Here is a 19,404-nt window from a genome sequence, read left to right on the forward strand (position 1 = left end):
AAACCAGCCAGGGCTGGAATAGCTTATGTTATTGCCATTTCTACTTTGCTTTTTGAGCTTTTCCCTCTTTGGGACACCTGGGACCTTCAATGTCTCATTTCAACTAGGCTCTGGTGCTCTTTCCTAGGCTTCTCTTCTGCCCCCTCTGTGGACTTGTGCCCATTGGTTGACCTAAGAATGAGGTTAAGGTAGTGCCTGATGTGGATCCCAGTTGGGGCTCATGTGAGAATCTATCTTTCCTTCTCTCACTTAAAAAATGATGAGTTGAGCGTTAGGAAGGATTTGAATCTTCAACCTCCAGATCTGCAAGTGGCCTCCATGGTAACCTTCCGTGTGCATGCCAGCTAAGCCAGGCTTTGACTTACGGTGCTGTGGCATTCTCTCACAGCTCCTGGGGACAAGTCCAAGGTGGCTGTTCTAGAGATCAGAAGCCTACAAGATCTTCATCCTAGCCACAGTCTGAACTGTTTTGAAGTGTCCTAGTAAACTGGATTTTTGAAAGTAGTGCTTTCCCAAGTCCCCTGGCCTTTCTCCTTGGGAAGCCCAGACCAAGTGGAATAGATGGGTGCTTTAAGCGGCCTCTGTGTGCCTCTTGTGCAGGCCAGAGTGGGCTCTGGAATTGGTCAGGCAGCCTCAGCCCAGCACTGTTCCTTAGCACTGTTCCGCCGGTTTGAAGACGGCTAACTGGCCTCACTGCCCTACTGAGCAGTTGGCACTGGAGAAGTGCCATCTCCCTGTAGATAGGGGTGACTCATGTACAGTTGAGACGGTGTGGTCTTTTTGAGCCTCTGAAGAATATGAGCATGGGTGGGCCCCCCCTTCCTGCCCTGCTGCAACGTGTTCTGCCCACAGCTGGATGAAAGCCCTTTCCTTTATGGTCGGGTCACTACAGAGAGAACGCTCTGCATTGGCTCTGTTGCAACTTTACCTCTTCAGACCTGAAAATACAATTTTTAATGCTGTACTAATTTCTTTTAGTAGACCTTGCTCTGCATTGGCTTTAGACTGACAGTGAAGTTTCAGAGGTGATACAGGTTCTCCTACACCCCGTCTCCCCCCTTGCCAGCATCTTACATAACTATTGCACACTTGTTGGAATGAAGACATCAACATTGGAACATTACTGTTAACCAAACTCCAGACTTTTAGGTTTTATCAGTAGTTTCACTCACGACCACTTTCTGTTCAAGAATCCAGTTTAGGTATCATATGACACTTAGTTGTCATGTCTCCCAGTCTCCTGCTTTGTGACAGCTTCTTAGTCTTTCCATGTTTCATGACCTCCGATAGTTTTGAGGAATACCAGCAGGTGTCCTTTAATGTCCCCAATCTGAGTTTGTCATATATGTTCCTCATGATTGGACTGATGTTGTGGGTTTGGGGAAGAAGACTACAGAGGTGAAGTGCCCTACAGGGTAGTTGAACTTTGTAGAACTTCACTGGAGAGGTTACCCATAATCACTTGTTTGTTTTTCCACCATAAAGTTGCTGGTTTTTTCTGCTCTGTTGTTTGAAAGCAAATCACTAAGTCTAGTTCATCTGAGAGGTGGATTGGGAGATGTATAGAATTAAGCCCCACCTCATAGAAGGGGGAGTGTCTATATTATTTGAAATTCTTCTATAAGGAAGTTGGATTTCCTACGCCATTTAGTCGTTTATATAACTATGGACTCATGTGTATTTATTTTATACTTTTGAGTTATAATCCAATGCTGTGGTATTTGTTTTGTTTATCAAATTGTTCAACTCTGTACTTATTAGTAAAGGTTTTATCATGTAAAAGGGATGAGTTGAATGAAACAGTATTTATAATACCTTCTAGCTCCAAAGTCCTGGTTCGAAAGCTTTAAAAAAAAACACCTTAAAGCAAGATATTCTAAAATCAGTTTTTCCATTTGCTTACTGATTCCTGATTGTGTAGGAATCCTTGACTTCCTTGACTATTTTTCTAGGATATTCTGATTGATGCCAAAGAACGTATGTTTGTAGGTAAAGCTCCTATGGCCTGGGGGGTAGAACTGACTTAACTATAGCTTCTCAAGTTGCTGTTCAGAAGAAATGCGTGTGAGTTACAAAAGCTATACTAAGAGCTTGGAGTTTTTGGTCCTCATCCAAGTTGGCTTCTACTTAAAGTCTGATCTGGGTCCATCTCTTCTACTTCCACACTTCAGATCCTTTATCTAGAAAGTGGAACAGTTCTATTAGATGGCCCCTAAGATTCCTCACATTTGTGATTTTATCACCAGAGATATATAGTCAAATATCTGGTTTGCAGTTCACCTCTCAGTAATAAAGGCATTCTAGCAAGAGCTGGGAATGGCCAGTGTCTCTGGAACAATCTTGTTGGGTCCATCTTCATCATCCTTTTTATTTGATTAAACACACACGGTGTCTGGGATGAGCACATTCGGGAATGTGAGGTCTAGAGGTGGTACTTAGGTGATTCATTGTATAATGTGGAAGGCATATTTTGCTGTTCATTAATGACCCATCATGGTAATAACTTTGGAGGATCAGACTGGAGTGTTTATTGTTGGTATTTTTGAATCAGTGGCTTCTTAAATCACATTCTTTTTACAGCTGCCATGTAGAATCTGTGAACAGTATAGCAGAGTAGCTGTGGTGAACAGAGGTGGCTTACAAGTGACAAGGCCCAGTGAGTTATATTCAAGTTCTTGAAGCCTGGGGGGGAGAATGTCATTAGTCATATACTGATAACAGCCTTCAGAAGACTATCCTTTCTCATAAGCATTTAGTTTCCTGAGTTAAGAGAATGAAGCATGTGACCTATAGCTGAGTATGCTAAACATTTCCAAAGGACTGGGAAAACAGATGGGTAGAGGACAAGTAGGTATCAATGTACTGCAAAAGAGGGCGTGTTCATTTGGGGAAAACCAGCAGCAGAGTGAAGGCATGTGGCTGTTAGCTAGAAAGCTGAGCTAGAGCATGGAACGAACTGCTATCGCGTTCTTTAAGGCCCATCACTGGTTTATGAGACTGACTGAACGAAAGTCCTCTGACCACTGTCCCTGGCACTGTCCCAGATTTCTAAGTGAAGTGGCATGCTGCGTATCCCGGCTTACAGTGTGGAAAGTTTTTGGTGCTATTGTAGTTTCTGTGAAGATTCCCATTTGCTTTAACTCCATGCCTGGGAGTCGGGCCTGTGCTGCTGGTGGATTGATCTTCCCGTGGTCAATAGGTGAAAAGAGTGGCTGGTTCTAGACGTGAACAGCAGATGGCACTGCATCTCCACATACTAGGGTTCTGGCTGAGAGCTGTTTGGATGCAACCCAGTTCTTAATACAGCTCCCAAACCACTACCTCAAATTGAGTATTTATGGCCCTCTGACACCCTGAGAGCTCCTTCCTCAGATACAAAACCCAAATTGAAAATGGAGAAGAAATGCAGCCCAAGAGGGGTTCCTCAGTTCCTTCACTGTCCTCTTACATGTTACTGTGTTTTCACGTTTCTGTGCCTCTTCCTGTCAACCTCACGGCAGCTCCCTAGGAGCCTGGACAGTGTGTATTTGCAGCAGGGTTTACACGTAGCACCTCGTGGCCTTCCTGTAGCTTGCTTTTTGAAAACCTTTCAACAGGATAGTAGGTGCCACTGTTCTCTGAATTGAGGTGCTGGGGGTTAGAGGAGACTGCCCCTTTGTTCTTCTTTTAAACCCTTAGCTTTTGTAGTGAGGAAATAAAGAACTGAATCAGAACAAGGGTTCTGTGGTGCATCTTTTTTTTTAAGTGAGAGAAAGACAAGGAAGAGAGATGGAGAAGCATCCACTCGTAATTGCGTTACATGAGTTCATAGATTGCTTCTCATTTTTAAAAAATTTTTAATTATTTTGAAAGATTTATTGATTTTTAGAGAGAGAGAAAGGTGGGGGGAAAGAGGATTGGGAAGCAACTTCTAGTTGCTTCTTGCATGTGCCTTGGCCAGGCAAACTCGGGGCCTCGAACTGGTAACCTCAGCATTCCAGGCCGACACTTTATCCACTGCACCACCACAGGCTTTGATTGCTTCTCATAAATGCCTTGACCAGGAGTTGGGGGGTGGCTCAAGCCAAGCCAGCAACCTTGGGCTCAGCCATGGGATCATTTCAGTGATCCCCTGCTCACCAGCAACCCTACACTCAGGCCGGCGACCTTGGGGTTTCTGACGGGTAACCTCTGCATCCCAGGTTGATTCTCTGTCCACTGTGCCACCACTAGTCAGTCTGTGGTGCATTTTTTTTAAACCTTTTATGATTTCATTGTAGATAATAGGGTAGGGCTTCTCTGTCTCACAGAAGGGTAAGGTTGGTGTTAAATTGAATTATTTTAGAAAATCGAAGACATACTAAATTTTTGGTATCTTTAGATCATATAGATTGTGGAACATAGCCAGGGTAATATCTGTCCTAATATATCAGGGTTAGTTCAGGTTACACCTGTGTCCTAGTGCAGTTACATGTCCTGGGACGCTGAGGTCACTGGTTCGAGGCCCTGGGCTTGCCTGGTCAAGGCACATGGGAGAAGCAAGTAGGAACTGCTTTCCAGTCCTCTCTTTCATTTGACCTCCTTTGAACAATATGGTCTCTCTAAATTGCTTGGGGTGGGGGCAATTGATAAGATCCTATTTTAGTACTAATAAGCATTTTTTGACTCAAGAATTATGCTTGCCCTGAGATTTCTGAGTTAAACACATGTAAAATGAAGCAAAAACCACAAAAAGCTTGTAATTTTGGGAAAATAGTTTTTAGGTTTCTATTGAGTATTGTTCTTTGGAGTAAGGATTTCCAAAATGGGCCTGTACATCAGAATCAATTAGTTATCTTTTTACAAATAATTTTAGGGCTCTTACCATAAGACTTCTGCTGAACTTGTACCAGAGTTTGAACTTGACATTACCAGAAATATAGAGCTTTATGCAATGCAAATGTACTAGACTAATTTGTCAGCAAGCTTCGGAACTAGCATATAGAAAAACACTTCTTTCTGTGGTTTGAGTGGTGGTACCTGCCCTGGGCCCTGAGGGTATATCTGGCATTGACATAAGTTGCCTTTTTGTTTCAGATGTCATCTGGGTGATTCTCAGTGTGGAGGTGGGTGGACTTTTAGGAGTAACGCAGCAGCTGTCATCTTTTGAAACGGAGTTCAACACACAGCCACATCGCAAGGTAGAAGGAAACTTCAACCCGTTTGCCTCTCCCCAAAAGAACCGACAATCAGATGAAAGCAACTTAAAAGACCCTGGGGGTTCCGAGTTCGACTCGATCAGCAAAAACACTTGGGCTCCTGCTCCTGACCAAACCGAGCAAGATGAGAATAGACTCTCCCAGAGCACTGTAAATCTGTCCCCCAGCAGTCACGCAAACAACTTATCAGTAGTGACTTACAGTAAGGTAGGTGCCCTCGGAGAAGAGGAGAAGGGGTAGGTGGTGGGCCTTGGGATCTGTGATACCCCTTCATGGCAAACCTAGAACCCTAGAATGTTCTTTCAGACTGCTTAGCTCTCCTGCCAACAGCAACGACACAGAACCTACCCCTTCTCCCCTCCCCCCCACCTTTATGTCCTGTGGATATTACTTCATCCACGTTTACAAGCTACTCACTGTCTCTCTGCTCTGGTTTGGGTGTGAAAAGACAAAGTTCCTTACCTTGACATTTTAAGAAAAGAAAGTCAAAATATCGCCAGCCATGCTTCCATTATAAATGTATACTGAGCTCAGAGCAGCAATACACCTCTGGGATGGGTTTCCACAGGGATCTTTTTGGTTTGGGGCGGGGTTTTTTTGTTTGTTTTTTTCCTGAGAAGCAAGACAAGTTCCATTATCTCCCCTATTGTTGAGGCTCCACTTTGTTTACCTTGTTTGCGTGTCTTGTCGTCGTCTCTTCAGTCTGGGGGGCCGTCTGCTTCCTCATCCACAGCCCGGACTGGCCCGTGTGATATTTTGACTTCACTTTTGGGGGCTAAGTGAGAGGATTGTTTGTTGAGTTAACCATGATTTTAAATATCCTGATTGTTCTGAGAGACACTGTTTCTCTTTATGCTAGTTGATGAAACAGTGTCTTTCACACATTGCTGAGGTGACGACTGGGCCTAGTTGTGGGTCTCGGCCGGTGGAAGAAAGCTTGGATGCTCAGCGCTCACCGTGGGAGGCGGCCTGTGCGGTGGGGCCTGCGCATTCCTGTGCACTCTTCTCTGATGCAAAGGCTGCGTGCAAGCCCAGCATCCCACTGCACAGTCATGCGACTGCTGAGTCTGTCCTTGCTTCGTGCTGGCATTCACCCTCAAAATTTAATATATAACATTGATGTTTATTTGAGGGACTGGTTGCTTTGTTGTAAGAATGGTCTTTTTCTGACCAGTGCTTTATATATGGTCTAGATCAAAAGGCAAGTTAAGAAAAGAAACCTGGTGGTGTGAATCCTCTTCACACGGTCTAGTAAGAGGGACATGTTCAGTGATATTGTAGCAGAGGGTTGATTTTTTGGTTGATTGAATGATCATAGAACAGTGGTCCACAACCCCCAGGCCGTGACCAGTACCGGTCGTGGGCCATTTGGTACCGGTCTATAGAGAAAGAATAAATAACTTACATTATTTCCGCTTTATTTATATTTAATTCTGAACGATGTTTTATTTTTAAAAAATGACCAGATTCCCTCTGTTACATTCGTCTAAGACTCACTCTTGACGCTTGTCTCGGTCACATGATATATTTATCTGTCCCACCCTAAAGGCCGGTCCGTGAAAATATTTTCTGACATTAAACCAGTCTGTGGCCCAAAAACGGTTGGGGACCACTGTCATAGAGGATTCTGTGGCATCACGTTAGTTCTACAGGATATAAGAGAAGTAAAATGAGAAGGCAGCAGATTGCCTGTATTTGAGGAAAGACTTCACACCTTAACACTTAAAGATTTTCCTCTCAGTTCCTGTTTTCCTAGATTTATTTGTCTTGAATTTGAACCCTTTTGAGTCTGACTGTCCTGGGTGGCACAAGCTTTGAGGAAGCCTTGTTAGAACAGGCACTTCGGGCGGCGGAGTTGACTGGAAGGTGCGAGCTGGAGGGGCGGAGCCGGCTAGCTGGCTCAGACGTCGCCGCAGCCTGAGGCGAGGGCTGGTGTTCTTGGTCACCACACTTGTCTTCCTGAGTTTTGAACCTGTTAGTTGTTTTCTTTTCCTTTAGGGACTGATGGTTGTTTACTGCTTTTTTGGAAAGGCTGGGCTATGGTGAGGCTGTTGACACATTTTTTAGGGTTGTTGAATTCATGGAGTGTTACCTACATTTTTTTTTTTTTTTTTACGAACACTGTAGGTTATTTAGAAGTAGCACTGCAGGAACCACAGTAAGTTCTCCCTGGAGATGATATCCAAGGAGAGTACTGGCTGTAGTCATTGCAGATGTGGCTCTTAGATCCCACAGAGAAATTGCCGCCTTCTTTTTTTCTTGAGAGTGGACTCTTATTCATAAAGCATTGTGAGCATCCCACCACTGAAAGCATTTCCACCACTTAGGGCTCCTTGGGAATGGTGTGGGGGGTACACAGGCATCAGGATTTATTAACTGGTTTGTGCACTCTTTAGAGCAGTATACATTGTCCAGTAGGAGACTTGAAGAATAAAAGAAGTCACACCTGCCAACCAGCAGCTCACACTGTACAGTAAGGGAGCTGAAACAAGCTCACAGTTCAGTCAAGACAAAGTATGAACTTGGTCAGTAAGAACAACAGCCAAGTGCATAAGTTGTGTCTCTGCCTGGGGCTAGAGAGTTAGAGAAGGCAGAGCTGCAGGTGATGGAAAGGGCTTTTCAATGAATGAACAGATTTGGAAAGATAGAAAGGACAGTGGTGTGGAGGCCAGTTTAAGTGCCGAGGACAGAGTGAGTGAGGGACGTGTGGTCAGGGAACCTCAGTCACAGGAGTGGGAGGTAGGTTCAGCTGGCTGCTCTGTGTCCTTTTGGCTGAAGTAACGGCTCTGAGAAGCATTGGATATCTTCAAGCAGGGATAATTCATAATTCTAAACATTCAGAACATAGATTTATCTTTAAAAATGGGCATGCTTGAGGTTCTGAGTGGTATACCTGACCAAGTGCTGAGATCAGGGTATAGACCAGAGATGTTTTCTAGCTGTTCCTCGGGGCCAGCTGTGCTGCCACGTCCTTGACAAGCCTCATGTCTTTTTTTTTTACAAGGAAAGCTCTGAGGGGCTCGGTAACTTGCCCAGTATCTCACAGCTAGTGAGAGGCAGAGCTGGGACTCTCACCCAGCTGCCACATGACTGGAATGATTTCAGGTAGGGGAACCCAGGCTTTCCCCAGATGCTGCTGTTGGGCTGGAGGCTGTGCTGAGCGGAAGCGTGAACTGAGTGTCAGTCACCATCAGGGAAGGAGAGAAACAGGCGACAGGTGGCACTGAGATGTAAAATAAAGGCTGCCTCTGGCGTCCTCTTTTTGAAGAGTTCTCCTGTTTTTTTGTCTTTAAAGTCGTGACCTCTTTTCCTGATTGATAAAAATAAAAGCTATTTTATAACTGTCAGGGTGCACAAACCACGTGGTGTTTATAATAAAGAGCGCCCTTTTATTTATGAAGGGAGGAAAGAGACCCCTGGACTCTAGAGTTGGGGCAAGTGCTTTTGGTTCACCCCAGGTGCCATCTTGACTGGACGGGTAGGAGGAGTTCCAGGTGCCCTGCTGGTGGTCAGGGATCACCGAGTTGGCAGTTGAGTTGATTACTCTGAAGAAATTCCCTGCCTGCCATGAAGGCTGGGAAGGAACACGATGCTCTCTGAAGCCCACTGAGCACAGTTTTAGTGGGCAGGTAGTTTCCTGCCGCCTCCGTAGTTGCAGTTGAACTTGCTAAGGTCGGTAGGCTGAAATGAAAAGGTTGCTTCACGCACCTGCTCTGTGAGGGCTGGGTTGATGTGTCAACATAATGGCACATGTGTCAGTGCCAGGAACTGGACACCCGGGAACCCTTCCCCAGCTGTCCCTGAATACCATTAGCTCTCTGGACTTAGTGCTCCGTGCCTGGGGGGAAGCTCTGGGTGGGAACCCCGGCCCTCGCTCCGTCCCACAGCCCGGAGGGCCTGGCCCTCCCTGTGAGAGAGCTGTCAGAGGGAGTCAGAAAAGTGAAGTTTACGTGGACCTGTTCCAGAGATTCATAAATCTGACTCCTCGCTTTTGTTAGAAACTGGCTGGCCTCATTGTCAGCTCGGCTGTGGTTGACCTGTCCCAGGTGAACAGTCAGATCAAGTATTGGTGAAGGGGCGGTGCAGCTGTAAAGAGCCCTTTTTTATGTGATTAGCTCGAGAATCTCAGAGGACAAATAGTCACAGGAGGATAGGCGGCCACTCTGTTGACTCAGGGCTAGTCTTGCCATGAGCTCCAGTTTTCGGACTTGTCCCTGGAGGCCAGGATGGCTTCTGTTTGGGCAGTGGAAAAGTGGTGAGAAAAAGTTTCTGGAGGTGGAGTAATAGAAAATAAACCCTGTCAAAGTTGTTAAATACTTCTTTTTCTTATTTGCCAGTGATTTTTAAAAAAATTTTATTTATTGAATTTAGAAAGAGGAGAAGGGGGAGGAGCAGGAAGTATCAGCTCCCATATGCGCCTTTACTGGGCAATCCCAGGGTTTTGAACCGGCAATCTCAGCATTCCAAGTTGGTGCTTTATGCACTGTGCCACCACAGCTCAGACTTACTTGCCAGTAACTTTTTAAAATCTCTGAATTAAGAAGTAAGAAGGCCGTATAGAGAAGAACATGACACCAACCAAATGATCTCACTCAGGACAGCTGAGAATAAGAGTGTGGCTGGCAGGAACAAGGGGCCAAATGCTTCACTTCTTTCCTTTAAGAGTAATAATTTACCCTGGTGAAACTGAAAGGAACCCCCAACTTACTTTGTGACTTGGATTATAGCCCTTATTTTTTTGTCTGTTATTTTAAAAAATTATTTATTGATTGATTCATTTAGAGAGAAAGGGGGAGAGGAAGAGAGGGACACATTCATTTGTTGTTGCACATAGTTGTGTGCTCATCGGATTTGTTGTTCCACTTAGCTGTGCACTCATTGGTCACTTTCTGTGTGTGCCTTGACCAGGTATCGAACCTGCAACCTTGGAGTTTCAGGATGATACCTTACCTGACTAACCAGCCAGGGTCAGTGTTTGTTCTTACTTTAAAAAAAATGCTTGGAGCTGGAATATACATCATATACTCTTCCTTTAAACTAGATAACAGCCAGAGCCCCTGTGATTACTTCTGCCGAGTGCTGGTTCAGAAAGAGAAACTTGTTATTACCTGTGGGGAGAGTCATGCTCCCGCAGCGTCCGCCAGAGCCGGGCGCCGTCTGCCCTGCCTGTCCTATCCCCACCTCTCCTCTGCCCTCTCCTTCTCTCTGACAGCTGCTCTGCAGTGCATTCTGGATCTGAAGCCAGAGGAGTCCGTCTGTTTTTATTACATCAGAAATCAGCTGACTTCTAAGCTGCTGCTTATCTGTGTTGACTAAGGCTTAGGGAAAGTCATTTTCCCTATGTTGAGGGTGAGGGTTTAAAAGTCACAGTGGAGCCCGGCCTGTGGTGACGCAGGGGACCAAGTGCTGACCTGGAATGCTGAGGTCGCCGTGTTGAAACCATGGGCGTGCCCTGGTCAAGGCCCGTAGGACAAGCAAGCAGTGAACAACCAACGTGAAGCAACTATGAGTTGATGCTTCTTGCCAGCCCCTCTCTCTAAAATCAATAAACAAAATATTTTAAAAATAAAAATAAATTAAAAATTATAGTTCCTGACCTGTGTGGAGCAGTGGATAAAGCATCAACCTGGAATGCTGAGGTCGCCGGTTCGAGACCCTGGACTTGCCTGGTCAAGGCCTATATGAAAAGCAACTGAAGCAACTGCAGTTGATACTTCCCACTCCTCCCTCCCCTCTGCCTTTCTTTCTCTCTAAAATCAATAAATACAATCTTTAAAAAAAAAAAGACATACTTCCAGTTATAAGATAGATAAATCCTAGGGAGTATTGTATAAATGTATGTATGTATGTATGTATGTATGTCATGGTAGAGGTTACTAGAGGGGAAGGTTTGGAAAAAGCAGGTCTTTAGCTTTTGGGCTTAAGGATATAATTAATGGTTTGTGAATCTTATTACCTACTTTGAAGTAGCCAATCATTTTAACATAATAAGAGGTAGGTTTAGGGTGACTTCCTGAAACTGGGCTCATCATTCGCAGAATTCAGAGGACACTGAACCTGACTAGAGGGCCAGGTGGTTGGTGGGCTTAGATGGGCTGATAGTTATGTGAGGGGTAGAGGGCAGCAGGCCTCCCTCCCGCTGTCATGAAACTTGAGTCTGCTCAAAGCTGCAGACCCTTTCCGAGAAGGCTCAACCCTTTGAGTAGCACAAATGTTCGTGTATGTCCTCACTCAAAGGGTTAACAAAAAACTCACTACTCAGAGGGCTCAAGGTGGCTGAAGGAGAAGCGGGAAGGAAACTTATGTCACTTGATATTTTATCCAGCTTGGCTTCTCTTCTGACAAAGGGCAGGTAGCAAGAAAGCATGCTAGTCCCAAGCACAGGCCACTGGGAATACGGTGATCAGAGCTATAAACTACCATCTACTGGACACTTGGCTGTGTGCTAGGCACTGTGCTGAGGACTTTTCAAACTTAATTTTTAGTGTTAAAATTGTCAGTGTACATAGTTTAAGTAGCCAAGTAGTTCTCAAAGCTTATTAGGAAAACACCAGTCACGTCCCTGCCTCCCCCCCCCCCCCCCGTGCTGTTCCCCAGAGGCAGCAGGCTGGGTGTTGGCGGCGCCTTACTTCACTTAGCCCACACAGCAATCCCGTGACGCACGGACTGTTATCATCCCTGCTGTACAGTTGCTGAGACTTGGAGCACACAGCTTCCATGACATGCTGCAGGTCCTGTAGCTAGAAAGCGGTGGAACCAGGACATGAACAGAAGCAGTTGTTTTTGACTCCCGGGGCTGTCTCAACAGTGCACTCTCTCGCTCCCCAATTATGAATAGTGTGGAAGTGTCCATTTTCATCAGCTGAGCTAACACTTGGGCCTACAGAGAGCATGCTTTCTATAGTATACTGCTGTATTTTAAATAAGTTGCAAGCCACTATTGACCAAATATTATGTGACTTCTCTACTACCAGCCTCCCTGCCCCCGCAAGTACCAGGGAAGCTATGGAAACCAGCCTTTCTTTCTAGCCTCCAAGAAGGGAAAAGATTCCCTAGACCCTGCCTAGTCACTTACTTGGGTTTCGATATGTTGACATTGAAATTTTCATTAACTCACTTGTGACGGCAGCACCTACATATATCTTCAGGTTGTGTTTCTTCAAAGGCTTTCTGCAGAAAGACTGTTTCAGACAAAGGGATGCCAGCACAGGCCCTGAAGTGGATGTGTACCTGGTTGATTCAAGGAACAGAATGAGCGAGGAGTAGAGTAGAGGGAGATGGAGTCAGATGATGGGAATCGGGTCATTGGAGGGCTTTGTGGGCCCTTGCAAAGCTTTGGGCTCTCATTTGAGGGACAGAGGAACCATGAATGGGTTTTGAGCGGAAAGGTAATGTATTCTGTCTAGTGTTGTAAAGGGAGCAGTCTGGCTCTTGTGCAGAGAGCACAGGGCCAGGACGGAAGCAGAGGACCAGTGGAGAAGTTAGCGCAGTTATTCGGGAAGAGAGGGAGTGGTTTGGACCAGAGCAGAGGCAGAGGAAGTAGGGGAACGTCTGAGTCTGGATCTAGTCTGTAGGTAACGCCAATAGGATTTCCTGGTAGGTTGGAAAGGAGATGTAAGAGAGAGTAAAGGATGACACCAGAGGTTTTGGAATTGCCGTCATTGGAGAAGGAAAGTCTGTGGTAGAGGTGGGGAGTGATCAGGAGTCCATTTTGGACACATGGAAGATTTCTCTAAATATCCAAATGGAGGTGTCAAGTGGGCCGTTGTATATCCAAGTTGGATATAGAGTTTAGGAGAAAGATCTGGACGGAGATCTAACTTTGTGAGTCACGTTGTATGGCTGGTGTCTAACACGGAGAGAAGGGCTGCAGCCGACTAAGTGATGAGAGGAGAGCAGGGTTGCTCAGCCAGTGGACTAGCACTGTTGACATTTCAGGCCAGATAAGTGGTGTCTGTGCATTGCAAGATGTCTAGCAACATTCCTGGCTTCCTGGCCTTGACCCACTAGATGGCAGTAGTTCCTCCCCAACTCCAAGTTTACTGATTTGTCTTCAGACATTGCCAAGTGTCCCTTGGGCATGGGGCGGGCTGGTGGGGAGGGAGGGGAATCACCCTACCAGCGAACCCCTGGTATAAGGAGAGAAGAGGTCCAAGGACCGGCTGTCTTATGTGGAAACAAACCACTTCATGTTATCCAGCGCACCTTTACCGCATTTATTCTTAGTCTTAATTCATAACACTCTGGGAGTTCTGTAGTTGCACTCTTCATTTGACGAACTAATCAGGAAGGTGTGACTTGCTCACATTCACACAGCACGTTGGAGGTGGGTCATGGGCTGGAACCCAAGGACTCAGTTGAGCCTAATGTTATTCTGGACCACACTGGGATGAGGTTTGCTGGCAGAGGCAAAGTCTGCTGGCTGTTCTCTGAAGGTAGTTTATACACTAGGTGTCAGGTTGTCGAGATCTCCCTGTTCATCTTCAGGAGCTACAGGAGGCATGGTGGCCGAGGAGGCGGCCGTGCAGAGCAGCCAAGGAGCCTGGGCGCCCCTCCCCAAGTTGCTGGCAGATCAGCACATTCTGTACTGCAAGGGTTTTCCAGGAGGTTCTGGTTTAATGATATTTTAATGAATCTTTTCTGAAAACCCAGAGGAGCCAGTCAAGTCCTGCCAGCCTTGCCAGTGTTTGAATTGGCATAGGTCGTGTGTGCATTTAAAATATAAATTAAGCGAACTCTGAGCCTTAGAGAATGTCTTCTGTTGTTTGTAACATTTACTCTCTGACTGCTAATAAAAGTTATCTCCAGGCACTCTCCCTGTTGTACCTCAGTGGCTTCAGAGCTGCTAGCTCCCTCGGATTTGTTCTGAGGCTTTGAGCATTGTTTTAGACCAACCTGATGCTGGGCGGTCTCAGAGCTGGGGCAGACATGGTGTTTCCCAAGGTTGCTAGAATGTTTTATTTTGGTTGTAAGGATACAATCTCTTTCCTATATGCTGATTTTAGCATTTTAATTTCTGATGAAAGTTCTCAAGTAGGACTAGTGGGAAAGTTCTCAAGTAGGACGAGTGAAATTACAGGGTTCAAAGAGGTAAGTGTAATTCACAAGTGTGAGAATTTGTCTCCTGGTCTAGATGCTCAGGTTTCAAATGATTTGTTCTCAGCTAAGTCTGCTGTAACTGTATTCTTGGCAGGACCAGGTGCAGCATGGGAGGTTCCGAGCTGTTGTACCTCAGGGGGAAATGCGAAATGCGGGCTTCCTGAGAGCTCAGCTGGAAGCGGCCCTTTTCAGGGTCGTGGGTGTCCGCTTGCACAGGAAGACGTCCAGGGCTTTTTGTTGTGATCTCGCCACTCAAGGGCCAGTTAAAACTGTTTGCTTTAGACAAGAGTAATTTTGATATTATTAGTCAGTTAGTGAATCCTCCTAGATGCTCAGTCTGTGCTAATCCTTTTCTTCGAAGAATTTACTTTCTAACTACAAAGACATGCCTAGCTCGGAGGAAAGCATGAGAGCGGGCCAGTGAAGATAGCGTATATTGAGTCCCAGGTGACTTTTAAGTGCTCATAGGAGTTTGGAAGCAGGAGAAGGCAGTGAGGTTTGGGGTACCCAGAAAAAGGATACCTTAATGGGTGATAGATTGATGCTGAGTTGGAAGGAAGAGGAACCACATTCGGGAAGGCCCACAGGCAACCACAGGCAAGGTGTGTTCCCGGGACACTGGCCAGCCCCATGGGGTGAGTGAGATGTGCTTAGAGAGGGTGGGGCGAATTTTGGAGGAAGATCTTTGAAAGCCAAGCAAAGAGAGCTTACTTTTAACGGGAAAGGAAGCAGTGCCAGCACTGCTTTTGAGCAGGGAGTGGCACTCTGAAATCAAATATGGGTGGGTGGGACTACAGAGAGAAAACCTCCTCCGCAGTCAGCGGCCACGTGGGGAGTGGGGGTGATGCTGTGAAGTCATTGTAAGGGAGGCGGGGAGGAGTGGTGCGTGGGAACTGCTAGCTGACCAGATGGAGATTCCGGGAGGAAGGGGGACTGGCAGCCTCCCCCGTCCCCAGCCATAGCAGCAGGACTCCCCCCCGGGCAGTGCCAGGGCCACATGCTAGGACCTTGGAAATGCGTCTCTCCTTTTGGGTGGCCTCCCCAGTGACACTCTTGCCAGTTCTTTCTTCCTTTTAAGGAATCTCCTCTAGTGGAGGACGTGGCCATGAGAGCGCTGTCTGCCAACATCCGCAGGGATTCTAGAGCCTATGGGGCTGTGCTTAGAAATGGCCTTTTCTGAAGCCTGGACTGAAAGGGGAAGTCAGACGCAGCCGTCTCCTCCTCCTCCCTGTAGCACTTTAAATAATGTGTTCTCATTCCCATTCTGTTTGTTACTTTTCATGGTCACTTTCTTGATTGGTCGGGGAGTAGGTGAAGGCTGTAGGAGTTGCCCTTGGCCAGGAGGAGCTTGGATGGATGGGAAGCTGGGGAGGGGGTGAAGGAGGGAGAGTGGGGGTACATACCTGGTGAAGGGTTGGGGCGGGTGGAGAGGGAGAACAGATGGATAGAGATGAGAAGGCCCCAGCAGGGCTGTTAAGTTAGCTAAGAGCAACAGGAAACTGTTACAGAGTAAGTATAGAAAATAGCTCTACAGGGCTTTTTAAAAATTGATTCAGCATGCTTTTAACCGAATCGGGCTTTTCAAGCACAGTTGTGGCACAACCAGAAGGCTGTGAACTGAGCTGCCCCACGATCAGCCCTCATGCATAAAAGTGGGTTTCTTTTCTTTGGAAGTTTTGAGGACTGTCACATGGAAGTGACTAAACACCAAGGTTAAAGCATCTGCAGAAGTTCCCATCATGTTGACGTGGCACCACGGTCCCACAGAGGCCTCCTCGGGCTCTTGGCTGCCATCAGGGGAAGGGTCCTGGTTTGAGTATTTCTGAGAGTCCCCATTGCCCTGCCCCTGACTCCAGTGCAGATGTGATTTTATTTCTAATTAGTGAGACACTAATGAGTGTGATCAAGCTTGGTCAGTCTCTGGCCCTTGCCGGCCTGGGGCCAACGCCGCCCCCCCCCCCCCCATGCCCTGAGCAGGGCCTGATCACACTGTGTCTGCAGTGTAGGACTGGGCTAGAGCTTTGTACCGGGCCCTGTGTTCCTCTGTTTGTGTTCACTGCACAGAAGTGATGTGGGGGGAGCACTAGGCGGGCAGGGCTGGCCCAGGAAGCGCTAGGAGGAGGAGGAGGAGGAGGAGGAGGAGGCGGAGGAGGAGGGCTCCAGGGGTTCTCAGAGCGGTTACTTCACAGCCCTGCGACGTGCTCCTGTCTTTGTGTTAACCTGTGTGAACTTCTTTTCTTTAAATCACAGCACAGGTAAAAGCAAAATAAAGACAGGCATGTGGAAATTGTGGCTCTTTCTTCAAATAACAAATTTTAATAGAGAAAAAGAGCGACCCAGAAGGCCTTTGTGAGATACTCATGTTTCCGTGGCCTTCTTTCCCCTGGAGGTTAGAGACAGCTGGCTCACCTGTGCAGGGAGTCCACGGTTCATTTTCCTTCGGTTCCCTTCCGAGTCTCACAGGCAGCGGACAGACCCAGGTCACACCCTCGTAAAAGGGCAGCATGCTCTTTGATGGCACTGTACTTCCTACTGTTGAAAATGGATGAATAACTTGAAAACATTTCTAGCTGAAATAGAAGTAGTTTCCTTGTTTTTTTAGTACTTAATGTACAGTCAGTGTTTTCCCTCTGTGACAGTTTTTTTTTTTTTTTATTTTTCTGAAGCTGGAAACGGGGAGAGACAGTCAGACAGACTCCCGCATGCGCCTGACCGAGATCCACCCGGCACGCCCACCAGGGGCGACGCTCTGCCCACCAGGGGGCGATGCTCTGCCCCTCCGGGGTGTCGCTCTGTGGCGACCAGAGCCACTCTAGCGCCTGGGGCAGAGGCCAAGGAGCCATCCCCAGCGCCCAGGCCATCTTTTGCTCCAATGGAGCCTTGGCTGCGGGAGGGGAAGAGAGAGACAGAGAGGATGGAGGGGGGGGGGGTGGAGAAGCAAATGGGCGCTTCTCCTATGTGCCCTGGCCGGGAATCGAACCCGGGTCCCCTGCACGCCAGGCCGACGCTCTACTGCTGAGCAAACCGGCCAGGGCCTCTGTGACAGTTTTTTAGTACTCCTTTTTGGAAAAGTTATTTTGATTTCTGAAAAATTTTAGGGGAAACTTGAAGGTACTGCAGTGCACACTTACATAAGAGCGGTGATACCCAGGTTGCTGCTGGGAGTGTGACCCTGCTGTTCCGCGTGGGCAGCTGTGAGCCGCGGTGACAGACACCAGAGGGTTGGTTTGCTTTGAGAACAGGATCGGAGGTACTGGCTCTTCCCTCGTCTTTCAGGGGATTGTGATGAACGGACTGAGCTTTTATTCTGTGTCTGTAAGTGGTCTCTTTTAAATATTAAAATAGTTTAGAAAATTAGCCAAATTGTAGTTTGCAGCTGTCACTTCATCGTGAGAGGGCAGTCCAGACCCTGCCATCTTTCACCCTGCTCGGGGCCAAGGTCTCGCAGGTGCCACGGAGCCGGGAGGCCTCTGCGTCCTCGCTGGGGAGGACGGCGCGTCTGGGCTTCCCCAGGGTGGCCTGCCCTGCAGCCAGGTGGAGGTCAGGTCCCAGGGCTCATAGTGAGGGCTGCCATTCAGGGAAGGTTTAAGGGAAGTTGAGCCAAACAGGCAACACCTCAACCCCTGTACATATAAGTGCTGTCTCTTCATCACCAGAAACACTTTCTTATCCTCTAACAGACATGAGGCTGCTCCCACGTAGCTTTAGAAAACCCCCTGTGTGTAAGCTGGGTAGGTGCTGAGGAGTTAGCCTTCAAACCTGGAGGGCGATCCAGGACTTCTTCCCTGGGTCTGATCATTCGTGCCCTTTTATGAGGGTGTGACTTGGGTCTGTCCGTTGTCTGAGAGACTCGGAAGGGAACCAAAGGAAAATGAACCGTGGACTCCCTGCACTGGTGAGCCAGCTGTCTCTAACCTTCCAAGGGAAAGAAGGCCGAAGTTCCCACTGAAACGAATGGCTAAGTCCCGCCTTGCTGCGCGTGCTGCGTCTGTGCTGAGAAGCGGTCCCTCCCGGAGAGAGGTCGGCCCTTCGTGTCAGACTCACTGAGTTCTGTCATCGTGCTGACGGCCTGTTTTTGGTTGAGTCAAGAGTTTAGTTCAGGGCGCTGTGGTGCCGTCTGATGATCTAGCCCTTGCTCTGTTGTCCTTATTAGAAGTGCAGCTGTTTCAGGAGAGACGTCAGTGGTGCAGGTCAGTTAAAATATGTGACATTTGCTTTTCCTGCAGATAAAAGTAGAGTTTCTAGGCCCCAGAAGACAGCGAGCATTGTCTGTATTGCCAAACCCTACTTTTGGGCTGGGGTTGGGGACATTAGCCACCAGAACCTGTTACACCAGGTCTTGGCACTCCAGGGGAAGCTGAAGTGCAGAGGGGCCTCCCGTTGAGAAGATCCCTCCGCCCCCCTTTAGGAAGGGCTCTTCCTGCCTCACCCCCTGCCACGGGACGCCCGGACAAGCTGTTCTGGACTCTCCGTCCACTGGGGTCCCTCTGCCACTGGGGTCGCACTGCCTCTGTTCCGTGACCTACTGGTGGTACAGTGGCTTTGCAGTAGAAGGGGCTTTCTCGCTCTTTCTGGAAGTGATGGTAGCTCCTTTGAGGGGGAAGGAGAATAGAGGGTGTTCTCGGGCTGCCTTTCTGTGCCAGGTAGACATCCACAGTTCCTATGTGCCCCTCTCTGGGCAAGAGGGGATTAGTGAGCACTTTTCTTTCCAAAGGGTGCGGAGCCTTAGCCAGGAAACAGAGGACCAGCGATAACCGGCTGACCCAAGCTGGTTCAGTGCCACACCGAAGGCTTAGGGTCTGGGCCACTCAAGCAGAAATCTGAAAATGCCCGTTTTAGTCCTCTCTCGGCCAATAGCATAGGACCCATTTTATGTATCTATAAGATCGGAATGTACAGCAGCTCCTTATCAAATCCATAAACTCCCTTCTCCAAGCATTTCAGACAGTCTTGAGGCCAGTGCTTGCTTTAAAGGCCCGGGTGAAGTGTGGAGCTTCGGTCTGGAAAGTAGTTAAATATAGGGCGAAGAGGGAAATACTTCATAGAAAAGTAATGCTGTTTGTTTTTCTGTCCTCTGTGCCTTTCCCCCTGTGCAGAGACCACTGAGCAGTGAGGGGTTGAAGTCTCA

General features: G+C 47.5%; 1 protein-coding gene across 1 annotated transcript in view; it reads left to right on the forward strand.

Annotated features, from left to right (window-relative positions):
• ILRUN (inflammation and lipid regulator with UBA-like and NBR1-like domains) overlaps nucleotides 1-19,404 on the forward strand; it is an 89,301-nt gene that overhangs the window by 64,005 nt on the left and 5,892 nt on the right. Inside the window, exon 4 of the mRNA XM_066359610.1 lies at nucleotides 5,056-5,384. Within this exon, the coding sequence (XP_066215707.1) occupies nucleotides 5,056-5,384 (329 nt within the window). The remainder of the gene's footprint in view (nucleotides 1-5,055; nucleotides 5,385-19,404) is intronic.

This window comes from Saccopteryx leptura, chromosome 1, assembly GCF_036850995.1.
Source record: "Saccopteryx leptura isolate mSacLep1 chromosome 1, mSacLep1_pri_phased_curated, whole genome shotgun sequence".
In the NCBI taxonomy this organism is placed as follows: domain Eukaryota; kingdom Metazoa; phylum Chordata; class Mammalia; order Chiroptera; family Emballonuridae; genus Saccopteryx; species Saccopteryx leptura.